General features: G+C 42.0%; 1 protein-coding gene across 1 annotated transcript; it reads left to right on the forward strand.

Annotated features, from left to right (window-relative positions):
- The first annotated feature begins 8,467 nt into the window (after positions 1 to 8,467).
- On the forward strand, positions 8,468 to 11,663 carry LOC119278560 (protein LIFEGUARD 2-like). The gene is made up of 4 exons (XM_037559890.1): positions 8,468 to 8,785; positions 9,448 to 9,561; positions 10,830 to 10,987; positions 11,092 to 11,663. The coding sequence occupies exons 1-4, from the start codon at positions 8,521 to 8,523 to the stop codon at positions 11,296 to 11,298; spliced, it is 744 nt and encodes a 247-aa protein (XP_037415787.1). The 5' UTR covers positions 8,468 to 8,520; the 3' UTR covers positions 11,299 to 11,663.
- The last annotated feature ends 4,041 nt before the right edge of the window (positions 11,664 to 15,704 follow it).

Raw genomic sequence — 15,704 nt, forward strand, 5'->3', positions numbered from 1 at the left:
ATATTTTACAAAAGTGTCATGTAGACCGCTTACAAATCAGATCATCTCCGAGGAAAAAACTAGGTTTCAAGAGGAATCAGATCCGGTTTGTATGTAAAGCGACCGCTGCTTCACTCACTGTTCTTCAAATTTTGCGCACACTCAACATGTACTATTGCATGAAACATGTCAAAATTGATATTTTTGGGCCCATTCGCTATATTTAAACCATTAAGTCCATTTATTTTATGTAATGGATATCACTAAAATTTCGACTGCATGTACATGCAGTTATGACCGAAAGTAAATAAACATATACTATGTTGGTATTTTGTATGTGTTTAGCCCTAATACCATAAACTAAAAGCAGTTTCATACACTAGTGTTCTGAGATCTGGTTACCGACATGTAGGTTAGTGCCAGTTTAATTTTCAGGAATTCAAAAGAAACAAAAAATTCCAAGACTTGGCATGGTGTTATTATATGGCCCTCAGAGGCCATCTTAAAAAAGATTGAGAATGCTTCGCAAAATTTATCATGTAGACTGCTTACAAACTAGACCATCTTTGAGGAAGTAACTAGATTTTGAGAGGGCATGGGTAAGGTTTACATTGGAAGCAACCGTTGCTTCCTCTGTTGTCCTTCAAAGTTTTCTTGCACTAAACACACACCATTGCATGTAACTTGTCAAAAGTTGGCATGTTTGCAGTGTCATTTGTTATATTTAAGCCATTAAGTGCCTCTCTAGAATTTACTAGATATAATTCAATTTTGAATTACAGGTACGTGAAATTATAGACAAAAGTGGGTTTGGAAATATTATTTGTGGTGTTTAGTATTTGTGTGGTGTTTACTGAGATGTAGATTATTGCCATTTTAATTATTAGAAATTTAACGAAGCGCAAAAATCTAGAGACTTGGCATGGAGTCATCAGTCATGATATGGTCCCTAGAGGATGTGTTAAAAATTTGAGAATATTTTGCGAAAGTTTTCATGTAGGCTGCTTACAACCCGCACCATCTCCGATGAAGAAACTATTTTTCAAGAAGGAACAAATAGGTTTGTATGTGAAGCGATAAATGCTCCCACGATTGTCCTTGAAACTCGTTCCAATCTCAACAAGCACTATTATGCGCGGCCTGTAAAAATTTGGTTTTCTGTGTATGTTATCTATATTTAATCTATTACGGGCATTTATTTTCATTAAATACCTAGAAATTTATTTAATGTCTTCAAGATAGCAAATAAACCATAACAAGTGTCAAACATTAGAGCATTTACACTCACAATTTTTAAATCTGGCCCCTTATATGTCCACGAATGTGTTCGGGTGCATCGGCGGACCGGTGCCGGTCACCCCTCATTTGTCCGGTGCTGCAACACACTCCACATGTGCAACCCCCTATTTACATACTAATCCATGCAACTAAAATTCATCGTTATCATCATACATAGGTAAGACGAGCTCCATTCAAATAAAAACTATCCATGTTCTACACATCATGAGAGATTTAGATAACTCCCGTGCCAGACGGACCGGCCTCGTGGTCATTTGTGGCTGGGCATGGCTCCGGCTTATTTTACTCATGGTCTTCTTTAGTTTCGTGAAGATTATCTTCCACCTCATGCCAGCGAGGTGGATACGACAGCGGTTCATCGCCACCTCCTGCTCTGAGTGGATCGAGTCGAGGATGGCAGCTTGCTCCGCCTCGAACTGCACTACTGCCTTTATGGCTTTGGCATTCTGTAACACCTCCTTCGCCTCCTCCATGCCAAAGACACCGGGCTCAACCTCCACACCCACACCTCCTCCTCCGTATCCTACAAACCCTCCTCCTCCTTCGACACCTCCTCCTCTCATGGCACTACCTCCTCCTCCTTCTCCATTACCTCCTCCTAATATGCCACAATTTGAGAAGAACGATTTTATCTTTGGCGGCACGAATCTCAATGGCGGTCTCCGCGGCTTTGGCATGTTGGAACCCTGCCTTTACCTCCTCCATGCCAAAATCGCCGGGCTCAACCTCCATACCACGCCTCCTCCTCCATATCCTATAGACCCACCTCCTCCTTTTGTACCTCCTCCTCCCATGGCACTTCCTCCTCTTCCTTCTCTGTTACCTCCCCTTACTATGCCACAATTTGAGAAGCATGACGTGCCTCCTCGGCGGCATGAATCTCGGTGGTAGTCTACGCTCGACACTTGGTTGTGATCGTTTTATAGTAAATTATCTTTCGCCATACCATGGCAGACGCCAAGCTCACTTTGGAAAGGGAATGGGAGGTGGAAGCGGTGGCGGCGCGGACTAGATGGAGAGGAGGGGAATGTGCGCGACTAGGGTTACCTCCGTCGCCCATCTTAAATAGCCTACTTTGGTCCCGTGGGTAGTGCGCTAGAGTGATGACATGAATGTGTCCTAACCAAATAGAAGGAAGAACCCAGGGGACTAATGGGTTTTTGCACATGCCCCACCCATTAGTCCGACGTGGCATACGCGTTCGGGCACGCCTGATCGTTCCCATATCTGCCCCCACATATGGGATGGATATGAGGGATGTCGGATAACCCATACGTTTGGGTTGGGTGTGTGTGGGTAGTTGAGTGGCGATTTTGTGGCCGGGCTGTGTCCCGGCTATCCGCCCAGACATTTAGGGAGAGGAGTTCGGTTGTAAAAGTTCTTACATGGCCAGTTCCAATGATGTAAATTTAATGTAGAAAAACTGAAGCATAAGCCTAAATCTAAAACACTAAAACCCAAACATTCTAAAAAACTGGCAAAAACACTAGTTGCAGGCTAGCCAAAATGCACGCCACTAGTACTTTCTATAAGTCATCTCAAAATTACCATTGGAGACCACAAAAGTCGCGGTCGCCACTGATACTTCATTTACTAGTGGTGGGCTGCAATATGTGTCGGCCACTAGTATTTTCATCCAGAAAAGCCATGGGACAAAATATGAGTGTCGGGAACATTTGCGGACTCAAAGTCACGTCCACCACTGGTACTTAAGTTACAACCGGTGGGGCATCAATCCATGCAAGTGATTACTTCCTTTGGTGAATTGGAAATGGGGCAGAAAGGATTCTCTCTCCTTTTTCCCCCCAACAGTGACCCTGAGTTATTGAACCCGTGGGAGGATGATGCCCTTTAAGTTAGGATCTCAAGCACGCTTTTGTTAAAGAAACAATTCTACATTTTGACCGGATCGAAATCAAACAACTGTTGACAAACACTTATAATAAAAAAAAGCAGAGATGGGTACGAGGTCTTAATGCTTACTACCATATATTTGTGTTGGGATTAGATATGTTCTTAATTTGTGCTCCAGAAGTCACCCATCAATATGTGCTTGTTACATATCTAAGTGGGGATGTGTCCAAATTACGTCTTGACCGACAAGCGTCCTGCATCAAGAGTTAGTTGTTCAACCAAAGGCCCTGTCCATCGCCCGGTGTTGTCTCGATAATTAATATTTCTATAATAGGACAAAAGCATTGGGCGTTTATGACTACACGTCTTGTGCCCTCAGAGATAGGATCCGTGTTACTGCACAAAACCATTATGTCACTGCTTTTCAAAATAACACATAATGGTCTCCCTGCCCTTAGCCTCTCCGTGGCTCGTACTACATGATCCTGTGTACCTGCAGGGATGAAGAACGCGAACGAGACAAGAGACAACCATGGAACCATTTTATTTCACACATACGAGATGTTAATTCAAAGCTGTTCCATTGATTCCCATAACAAATACATAGGCTTGCAAGGCTTTTGCCTCAATCCATAACTTACCGAAGTACTCACATCTGCAGATCAGATCACACGAAGAACACATCAAAAAACACATCACGAGGATTGATAGATTGATAATGCGTCTTACAATAGATGTTGTGTGTGATACACAATTACAAATATGACTAGATTGCTGAGAGCTATGTTGGAGGTGAAGTTGATGGCTATGGAGATGGGAAATGGTGGCGGCTAGGGTTGATGAAGATGGCTATGGTGATGACGAAGATTAGTTGTTTCGGCGGCTCTCTATTATCCATTTGGCGAAGGCACATTTATAAAGGTTGTTCAGGTGGATGAGGAGCATAGGTTTCCATGCAATACGACCGCTCATACGAGAGGGCGCGGTCGTATGGACCACCATAACTTGCAAGTGTTAGTGAAGCAAAGATGATCAACTGAAAGTTCTTGCTCAAGTAGATAAGATAACTTGGTAGCACTCAATTCTATTTCTCTTGTTAACACTTGCTTGCCAGGAATGCACACAAGATTTTTTCTTCTTTAACATCAAGAAACATAAATTAGGGAATGAAAGGTATGTAAATATAATCATGATTCTAGAGTAACTCGTTCACACACCCATGAATGCCTCATCCTCAAGGCTCTCAAGCACTTTTCTTTAATCATTGTTTGCTGAAACTTTGGTTGTCACATGAAAGGGATTATGTCGAGTAAGTGATCATGCATAAGGTTTCGTAGCGGCTTAATTTCTGGGAACTATTGACAATTATATTTTTCTATTGCGATCTCTTGTGATCAGTCCTCTTTATTTACCACATACACGCACATTCAAGAGAAATTTGAATAATATTCGACGTAGTGTTGCCACTACGTACGGAACAAACTCATAGCCGAAATACGAGTCCAAACTCTGGTGTATCATTCATTGGCCAGCGGATTCTTAGTAGAACATCAAGAAAGGTGACAAAGCCAAGCCATAGTTACACACGTACACATGCATATATTAGCAAGGCCATAGCACCAGTGAGAAGCTGAAGCACCTTATAATAAATACAACATGAATTTTCGGCATAATCTCGTTCACTCTTCAACTAAGTTCCTCTATTAAAATTAACAATATGGGCTTGATATCTCTAACATTATCTTCTCTACAAATTTTCTCAACACCCAAGTCTTTGAAGAATTTCTCTTGTGCATGGTTATACTTGATTGGGACCACTTTTAAAAACAGTGTCACGACAAGTCTTGGTTATATAGATTAAATAGAATAAAGGCCGCAAATTACTTTAGCTAACAAGACCTTTGTGTTAATTATCAAGAATTTACTCCCACTAGCGCTCATCACACATACTACTACTAGATCTATTCTAAGCAATTGCAGTGCAAAAGACGGGAGTAGTAGGACATACCTTTCACGATCATGAATGTACGCACTTCTCTTCCTTAAGCTTTCATTCCTCGTTGTACGACGTAGATCAACTCCTCTGAAATATAAACAAGAACGCAAAAGAATTCCAAGGAAAAAACAAAGAGCAAAGCAAAACTTATTCTATTTTCTAGTTTTTGAAAACCAACTTGCAAACGAAAAATCACAATAGCAAAAAAGAAAAGTGAAAGCAAATAAAAGTAAAGTGTTGGAACAAATCAACACAAATGTTTGAAGCTCAATAAGATGAAGTACAACCTCATTGCAACTTATAAATAATACCGCCACGTTTTGATGTAGACGTGGTAGTAACCTCCCCCAAGCTTAAATTTTTTCAAGCCCAAACCGGTGAGATCATTGTGGCGGTTGGTCAGGAACCCATCCTTGGTTCTAGCTGGAGGAACTTGTGTTCATGTAGGCAGATGTGTCTCGAAGGGACTCGGAGAGGTTGGTCATGTCACTGATGGAGCCCTGAAGACTGCATAGTTCTGCAAAGGTGGTGTAGACTTCTTGTTGCGACTGCTCCTTTTCTTCGTCGACGGCGAGGTCTTCTTCATTAACTTGCTTGGGCTCTGGACCATCTTGGTCAAAAGCTGCATGTCCTTCCTGTGTCACATAACGCAATTGTCCATTTCTATGGCAAAACGGCTAGGCATGGGATTAGGTAACAAGAACCCAACTCCAGAAATTTGAATGCAATGACGACCATGGCGAACCACTACCATTTGAAGCACTAGATAAGACTCGAATATCAACAAGGTTATTACCGACAATGGGGCGTCAATGGTAGTAGTTGAGACCAAGGGAGTTGGCCAACATGGTGATGACTCCTCCACATGTGATATGTCCTTGTGCATGATTTACTTGGTGCGCAAGGTGTAGCAAGAGTATTGCCCTTAGAATGAGCGAATAACCAACGTCAAGGTCAGCTGCTTTCCACAACATATTATCGTCGTTCACCTTAAAAACTTCTCCTCTAGCGTGTAATGAGTTAGTGATAACATAATATAAATATCAAATATCAGGACTTTCAATGCAACTTACCCTTTGTTTGGAATCATGGTAACTCATCCTATAAAAGGATTGCCTCGGGTGCGATTGAAGATAATCATAAACATAGCGGATGTCATTGTTGTTGTTGGTAAAGCCAAAATGAGTGTACCACTCATCAAGAGTCATGCTAAAATTTTGGTCTAAGAGGCGAAAAGTGATCCGCTCTTCCTCATAGACATTTGGCATGAGACCAACATTATGCGAGAGTGTACTAAGAAACTCAAGGGTCAAACTTTCGTATGTATCAGATCTTTGGTAAACAAGATGATGCTACCTGGCATTATCACAAAGCACATTAAAATCGTTACCGATGCCCAACTTGGCTATTTTTACTAGAGATTTCCACCAGCTGATACCATTGAGCCTACTATAAAAATTCCAAGGAAAAAAAAGCAAAGAAAAACATATTCTATTTTTTAGTTTTCGAAAACTAACTTGCAAACGGAAAATCACAATAGCAAAAAAGGAAAGCGAAAGCAAATAAAAGTAAAGTGTTGGAACAAACCAACACGAATGTTTGAAGCCCAATAATATGAAGTACAACCTCATTGCAACTTATAAATAATACCGCCACATTTTGATGTAGACGAGGTAGTAACCTCCCCCATGCTTAAAATTTTGCAAGCCCAAGCCGGTGAGATCATTGTGGCGGTTGGTCAGGAGCCCATCCTTGGTTCCAGCTGGAGAAACTTGTGTTCATGTAGGCAGACATGTCTCGAAGGGACTCGGCGAGGTTGGTCATGTCATTGATGGAGCTCTGGAGACTGTAAAGATCTGCAAAAGTGGCGTAGACTTCTTGTTTGCGGCTGCTCCTCTTGGGGTTGCTCCTCTTCTTTGTCGACGACGAGGTCTTCTTCATTGACTTGCTCAGGCTCTAGACCATCTTGGTCAAAAGCCGCATGTCCTTCCTGTGGCACGTAATGCAATTGTCCATTTCTATGGCAAAACGGTTAGGCATGGGAGTAGGTAACAAGTACCCAACTCCAAAAATTTGAATGCAATGACGACCATGGCGAACCACTACCATTTGAAGCACTAGATAAAACTCGAATATTAACAAGGTTATTACCGATAATGTGGCGGAGATGGTAGTAGTTGAGGCCAAGGGATTTGGCCAACATGGTGATGACTCTTCCACATGCGATATCTCCTTGTGCATGATTTGCTTGGTCCGCAAGGTGTAGCAAGAGTATTGCCCCTAGATTGGGCGAATAATCGACATCAAGGTTAGCTACTTTCCATATCATATTCTCATCGTTCGCCTTAGACACTTCTCCTCGTGTCTGCAACGAGTTAGTGATAACATAATAGAAATATCGAATATAAGGACTTTCAATGCAACTGGTCCTTTATTTGGAATCTTGGTAACTCATTCTATATATAAAAGGGTTGCCTCGGGTGCACTTTAAGATAATCATAAACATAGCGGATGTCATTGTTGTTGTTGTTGGTAAAGCTAAAATGAGTGTACCACTCATCAAGAGTCATGCTAAAATTTTGGTCTAAGAGGCGGAAAGTGATCCGCTCTTCCTCATAGACCTTTGGCATGATACCAACATTATGCGAGAGAGTGCTAAGAAACTCAAGCATCAAACTTTCATATGTACCACATCCTTGGTAAACAAAATGATGCAACCCGACATTATGACAAAGCAAATTAAAATCGTTACAGATGCCCAACTTGGCTATTTTTACTAGGGATTTCCACCAGCTGATACCATTGATTCATGAGCCTACTATAAAAATTCCTTCGGAAGGAGAGCTTCAGTTGTTGGTCATCCCAAACTTCACTGATGCATTTTGTTTGTTCACTATAAATAGTATAAACGTGCCAAATTTGCATAGCTAAAGGGGGGGGGGGTGACAAACCAAGTGTTCTCCCAAAATCTAATTTTGTTCCCTCATCCCTCTCCGCAAATTCAAAATTCGAAACCGCTAGAGAAAAAACCTATCTTGTTTTTTTCTCAAAAAAAAATACCTATCTCGTGTGGGTGTCGAGGCGGAAAGAGGCTCTGTCCAATCTCTTTCCCTTCATCTCATCAAAAAAGAAACCCTCAAACAAAATCTCATCATCAAAAAAGAAAAAGATAGCATCTCCCTTTTTTTTCCAAGACAAGAAGGAAACCGCGTCACATTTCCACCGTCCATGATTCTTTACTGCCTGACCAGTGGGCCCAGCAGGTCGGTGTGACATCTGATCTGACTATATACCCGACTCCGTTCGCTTTGCTCCTCCCCAGTCACCAGCCACCAGTCCCCACTCCCCACTCGCCTTCCGCCACACCCGCGAAAACCCTACCTCCGGGCGAGATGAAGGGCGGCGACGGCGAGAAGGGCGGCGACATCGAGGCGGGCACCGCGGCACCGAAGGGGGAGCCGTACCCCGGGACGACGGAGAGCCCCGAGCTGCGCTGGGCGCTCATCCAGAAGATCTACATCGTCCTCTGCCTGCAGCTTCTCCTCACCGCCGTCGTCGCGGCCGTCTTCGTCACGGTCACGGCCATCCCGCACTTTTTCGCCTCCTCCTACGCCGGACTGGGGCTGTACATCTTCATCCTCGTCTTCCCCTTCATCGGTGAGGCCTCAAACCATTTCTCCTCCATTACGAATTTGTGATCCAATTGCAGTGAGGGTTTTCTTTTCTTTTCTTGGTAAAAGAAGCAGAGTTTGTGTGTACAGGGGGTGTACAAAATTAAATTGCAACATGCAACAAGTGCATCTTAAATGGCAGAAAACTGATATGTTGCACGATTATCGGAATCCACGGTCCCAATTTGGTAGATCTGAAGAAGATTTTCGTTTTGCTCTGTGAACTAGCCACAGGAGCTCTTTCTTGATTTTACGCCTGCAAGCATAAAGACTTGGAGTGAATCCCCTGAAAAATAAAAGGTCCTTGCTTCCGGGCATTCCGACGAATTTGTATGGGTGCCATTTCATCATGTCCTTCCCGCAAAAAATAAAAGATTTACTTATGTCTGATCTTGAGGGCCTTGGTCAGAGGACAGGACTAACTTTCCCTTTGCTTTCTTTGCATTCTCGTCCCTGCAAAGCTATGGATTACAACTCCTCTTTTTTGCAGGAACGTCCCATGCACTCTAAATTTTGCTTTACTACTGTAGATTGGGACGTGGTAGCTTTGTGAATTGCAGCTGGGAGTTATTCTGTTTCTAAAATGCTTGTTAATTTTTTGTATGCAGTGCTGTGCCAGTTGCTAAAATGCTTGTTGTTTTTACGCAGTGCTGTGCCCGCTGCACATCTACCGCCAGAAGCACCCAATCAACTTGCTGCTTCTTGGCGTCTTCACAGTGGCCATCAGCTTCTCTGTCGGCTTGACATGTGCCTTTACAAGTGGTGCGTAATTGTCTTCATGAGTCACTCTGGTGCTTATGTAAATCAGCACAATGCTATCATCTGATAGCTCCTGCACCATCAGATTCTTGAGTCACATCTGCCAACTACTAGCCTGTTCACCATGTGCCTTTAATGCCCCTCTCATTGTGTTAATTCATTACATATCCATGGCTAGTAGATATTTTCGTACTATTAGCTCCCTACTGTTATCATGTGGCAATTGTGCTAGTCACCATGTGCGGCAATTGATAGTTTCATACTGTTATTGTGAAGCATTTTGTTTGCGTGTGCACTGGATTCAGAAATACACGGGCTGCCAATTTGCCATACCCATGCAAATGGTAGACACGGCCAGGCAGCCCATGTGACTGTAGTTGATGCATTTTCCTAGTCTGTGTTGAGGGCAAATTGTAGTTGTTGGTCACCATTTATGATTGATATGCTTGTCTGAGTTAGAATCATTTGTAGTATTGTCTGCTAGCAGGATTACCTTTTTAGAAGACCTTGCTTTGCTATTTTCGGCTGTTACTTTTTCACTAAGAAATTGGCAAACAGTAACCTTTTCTTTTCATAGAACATTGGTTGGAACTTGCATATATTTTTACTGTTTCTTCCGGCAACTATTTGTTGTAAGATACATAGTGTTATGATAGTATCACTTTGATCTGAAGGGCCGATTTGTCCAATAATATGCCAGCCGAGCTGCTCAAGTTGACATGGTTTGGGCAAGGACGTGATTTAGGTTGCAGGACTAGCTTAAACTTTTATCAAGATAGAAAGGATTTTCAGTTGATATATCATACTGGTGTTGTGATAAGACAATAGATGCTTCATGCATGTGCTGGTTAAATCTCATTGGATTAAAGTGATTGAAAATACACAATCTTTCGATTTAGACATAGTTATATTGACAGGCACTCTGTGATCTGTCATCCATTTGTGTTTGCGTTAGTGTTCACCACTTCATTTTGGGGTTGTACCAATTCGAAGGTTCTTTCTATCTTGTACCACATCGCAGGAGGTTGCTGATAATTTGCTTCTTCACTGCATCACTGCCATTTACTTCATATTTTAGCATGCATGTGCTTTATTGTTTAGTCAAATTTACATGATAGTTCATTTAGAGATGTATGCGATGATAAGAAAGCAATTAGTTCATTTAGTAGCCGTCCTCCTATATATATATGTGTGTGTGTTTTGTACTTTGTCGGTATGATGGGCTTTCTTTGATAAAGAACCACCGCTAAAATAGTCCGCTATGTGCGCAGGCAAGGTCATTTTGCAGGCGGGGATTCTTACAATTGTGGTTGTCTTGAGCCTCACTGCTTACACCTTCTGGGCTGCAAGGAGGGGCAAGGACTTCAGCTTCCTTGGTCCTTTCCTATTTGCTTCTCTGATGATTTTGCTTGTCTTTGCTTTCATTCAGGTTAGACGCCGTCCGTTCCCTTCTCTAGTTAGGTGTATCGCCCATTTACCTATCAGTCTTCTCTATTCTACAATGCAAATACTGATCATGACTTCTGTTTGCAGATCTTCTTCCCTCTGGGCAAGCTCTCTCACATGATCTATGGCGCGCTGGCGGCACTCATCTTCAGTGGCTACATCGTCTATGACACGGGCAGCATCATCAAGCGTTACAAGTATGACGAGTATGTCTGGGCTGCCGTCACGCTCTACCTTGACATCATCAATCTGTTCCTGGGCCTGCTGACTCTGTTTAGGGCGTGTGACAACTAGGCACGTCCCCCTGCCCCTGCTCTCTCTCGTGCTTCAAATCCCGTCGACGAATTTGGTATCCTGATGAGTCCTTGACATGAAGAATTGTATAGTCTGGTCTGTCTCCCTGGCACGGTGAAAATGTTTCTTACTTTAGTTGGTGGTGCTGGATTGGTGGATTGTTGGTGCTGGGTTTATTTAGCTGGGTCTTTGACATGCTGGATTGGTGGTGCTGGGTTTCTGATACAGTATCATTTATGTAGCTGCGTGGCTTCTGGACGAGGGTAATATTGTTTCCTAGCACATATGAATTCGTCGCTTGGCCCGTTGGTGTTTCTCGTGGACTATGTATGGAATAAATAAACAATCAGACCTATTCTACGCCAGAACCAAAGTACAGCCTTTCTCGTGTAAACCACTTGGTAAATCAGAGTCTTCATATCTGTCGTCTCCGACATACTATGACATATAGAGGTTGCGAAGACAAAAGGCAAACCCACATTACATGTGTGTTCCACCTGCCATTGACTATAATGGTTCTTTTTCATCAAAAAACTAATTTAGAACATATTTGATTCAGACTTCAGTTCGTACACAAACAGAAGGATTTTTCATTGCAGACCTTTTGTATCGAATTGTGCATGAAACACACATCGTGGTAGATCCATCCTTTTGAAAGCAAAGCACAAGCAAACAGTTGTCATTTCTTATCAGACTTTTCACCTCCCAATACACCCATAATACCACCCCGTGCCAAATTTCACTCTTTTGGAACAAATTTAGGTTTCATTCATTTTTTATGAAAAATGTAAAAATACAATTGGTGCCTAAACACAAGAAATTAGATATAAGAATTGATTAAAAAAATTAAAAGCTTCTCTAGTACTCCCTCCGTAAACTAATATAAGAGCATTTAGAACACTAAAGTAGTGATCTAAATGCTCTTATATTAGTTTACAGAGGAAGTACTAGGTTGCTTTAATCGTGACAACAAATATAGACAATGTTGGATTGCCATTCTTAGAAGCCGCTTCAAAGGTCCTAGTTATGAACTGTTTGAAGAGTACACCATGAGAAATCAAGACACTATGAGATTATTATTGTTACCATCAAGGATATAATACATGATACACTAGTGCAGAAAAACCTACCTAGTTGTGACGTGTTAAAAAACATCTTGTTGGCGTGTCAACCCAACGCCCCTGATAAAAATCGTTGGTGGCGTGTGGAATGTCCACGCCACCACTAACATATATACTGGTGGCATGGGTTCCACGCGCCACAACTGAATTTTCACGGCACACCACCAATATAGATTCGAGGCGGAAAGAAAGTTGATGTTCCCTTCCGTCACCAACACTTAAAGACAATTTATGTAACAACATAACTGAACTAAGCATAGTAGATTACCAACTTCTTTTTTTTGAAAGCAGATTAACAACTTGGAATAGATTCAACAAGTTAGATAGGTAATCAACTGAGCACATAGCAGTTTTGCAACTAATTACAAAATATAAGTTCTCGATCAACGCCAACTTAACATAAAACCGTCAGCTAGTCCATCTCCTTCTTCAGCTGATCCCTCTCATCGATCAGTTGAGCCATCCGTCAATTAGGTGATCTCCCTCCATCCTGCAGCTCATCCCTCGCCGCCTTCAGCTTTGTGATGATAATTTTTGAGAGGCCAGAAGCAACTTGTTGAGCCTGTCCACGTCATATTTTTTTCTTCAGCTTGCACAGACCCCCCCCCCCCCTCGGCCTGAATCCTATGTAGCCCGAAGAATGTAAAGATGAAATGTTTGGAATAAAAATGATTTAGTTGTACACCTATGAAAATAAACATATAAAAGATTATAAAAAGGGAAATGATGGCCATCATAACCTACAAAGAATGAGGTTACATTATATACAATGAGTGAGACTTAACCTGCAAAAATTGGCCCAACAATCTACCATGGATTACTTCCAATCTATCATCTTCAACAATGTTCTCATGGCATCATAAGACTACTATTTATAAAGAAGAAATTGGCATCATTACTCCATGGCATTACATGGTTGTTTGAGTTCAAAAGTTGTACATGTTGTATTTTTGTCTTTTTCTTCTTCTTATTGGCTCAACATTACAACTAAGTTAAAATCAAACCAAGCACTAATCAGTACAAATTGACAAACCAAATGGAGAACTTCCTCGGTTGTTGCTTATCTCTAGCTATCTATTCTCATGCCATCAAATTAAAAGACTACTATTATGAAACTTCCTCGATTGCTGCTCATGTCGGTGTCGACGGCCCTCATATTGATGTCGTCATTGTCATTGCTGAAGCTGCCAATTGGCACAGACGAACTCATGGTGGCGGCGGTCGTGGCGGCGGCGCCGAAGTTCGTGCGCAGAGGGGAGGGTGACGAAGAAGAGGGGCGGAGATGGGGGTGGCTGCAATGGTGATGAGGGATGGGGCACAGCAAGGCGATATCGGCGGAGGGTATCAACGGTGTGGCGACGCGATAGATTTTGGGAAGGGTTAGAGACACACATGTGTGTGAGAGAGAAATTGAGAGAGGGGATAGCGAGGGGCCGCGTCGGCGGTCTATTCCCACAAACTTGTGGTATGGGCGATGGGGCCAACGCCACCAGTAGTTTTTTATTTAGATTATTAATTTGTATTTTATATATGTTTCATTTAGCTAATATATATTTTATTTAGCTTATTTTTCAATTTAGTTTACTTTTGAAATTATATTTCATTTAATTTATGTTTAATTAGATTACTTTTTAGTTTAGATTTAATTTACAGATTGTATTTTATTTCAATTTCTAATTTGTATTATATTTACCTTATATTTCATTTATGTTTCATTTATTTTATTTTTCAGTTTAGCTTACTTTTAAAATTATATTTCATTTAATTATGCTTTAGTTAGGTTCTAAATTATTTTTTCTTTAGTCTATATATATGTAGAAACTATATACAATAGAGATGTTGTCATATGCTTACTGGTGGTGTGTCCAAATAGTATACGTTAGCACTAACATGGGTTCGGTCAGGATACTTCGCCCACTCACTTGTGGTGTGTACAAACTAATCCACGCTACCAGTAACCTATTACATGTGGTGTACCAAATGTACCCAGGCCACCGATATTTCGAAAAAATTGCAGTGGTAAGGATTGAAAATGGCTCATCACTAATTAGGATTGTGTATAACCATTTCTACACTAGTGATCTAAACCATTGCTCATGTGGAAGGAATGATTGTTCATTACAGCCCTCTTACAAAGAGTTGTGCATAATACACACATCGTGGTAGATCTACCCTTTTCAAAGAAAAGCACAACCAAACCGTTGCTACTTCTCGAGAGCATTTTTTCAGATTCCTAATACACCCATAATAAGACCTCTTCATACCCTCGAGAGAATTCTCCATGTCTGATAAGGATCCACCTATAAGCCATTTTCTAGTAACGCGGGATAGTAGCATATACATGACCTCAAGACAGAAATGACTCAGGTCACCTCTAAAGCCACTGGATGCATAGGAGGAGAGAGCCGACAATCCCGCTGTCCCCTTCTTTATAAGCCATGCAGGCTTTTCCCGGTTGGCTATTCCGGTGGCGGCATATGCGGGGATACGGGACGAAGACGGGTTGGGGCTAGGGTAGAGCCATATGTGAAAAAAAAACATGGTGCTCGGAGAAGGAGTGTGCTTTCCTATAAATTCCACCCTTGTGGTATAGCCACAAATCTGGAGGAAGAAACTAGCTAGCCTTGTTATGTTATTTATGTTTGCTGAAAATTGAACCGTGAGATAGAATTTGAAAATTATGCAATTTTATTCGCCACAATATGTATTCGCTACTTGGTGGTAGCTTTTCACAATTGATTTCTCGTTAGACTATGGTAAATAATATTATGTTGTACTCAGAATGTACCTTTTTACATCGGTATTAGAGATTTTGTTGAAGTTGAACATGAGGTGACGAGGCGGGCCACATAATAACCCTACCAACTACTTGTCATCTACCCATCTCGCTGCCACCAAGGCGTGTCACCGTATAAATCCCACGTGGAGGCGACGAAGGTTGGGGGTCTAGATTGGGGGCCTTGTTGTGATGGCGGTGGAGGGTTGTTGTGGGACAGTGAAGGAGATGTGTGGTCGAGCAGAGGTCTTCGTTAGGCGGTGCGCGCCACCTGCATTGAGAAGCCGGAAGGATCTATTGGGAAGATCGTCAGTTGTCCGGCCCGATTGGATCATCGGAGAAGAGGGCATCAGTGAACAGTTCCGTACGACAGCGAGCTTGATACAAGACCCGGGCATGTCTTGGCATGGGCGATTTTTTTCCACGTTTTCTTAGGAAGTCTTTGTATTTGGTTTTCCAGGAACGACGAAGCAGCGACATTGCCCTAGGGAATAATATTCTCCACATAT

Source organism: Triticum dicoccoides, chromosome 3B (genome assembly GCF_002162155.2).
Source record: "Triticum dicoccoides isolate Atlit2015 ecotype Zavitan chromosome 3B, WEW_v2.0, whole genome shotgun sequence".
Lineage (NCBI taxonomy): Eukaryota > Viridiplantae > Streptophyta > Magnoliopsida > Poales > Poaceae > Triticum > Triticum dicoccoides.

Excerpts from the sequence above, each read along its gene's own strand:
- LOC119278560 (XM_037559890.1), top strand. The coding sequence starts at position 8,521 with ATGAAGGGCGGCGACGGCGAGAAGGGCGGCGACATCGAGGCGGGCACC. Across the intron at positions 8,786-9,447 it reads CCTCGTCTTCCCCTTCATCG|TGCTGTGCCCGCTGCACATC; the intron begins GTGAGGCCTCAA and ends GTTTTTACGCAG. Across the intron at positions 9,562-10,829 it reads GACATGTGCCTTTACAAGTG|GCAAGGTCATTTTGCAGGCG; the intron begins GTGCGTAATTGT and ends CTATGTGCGCAG.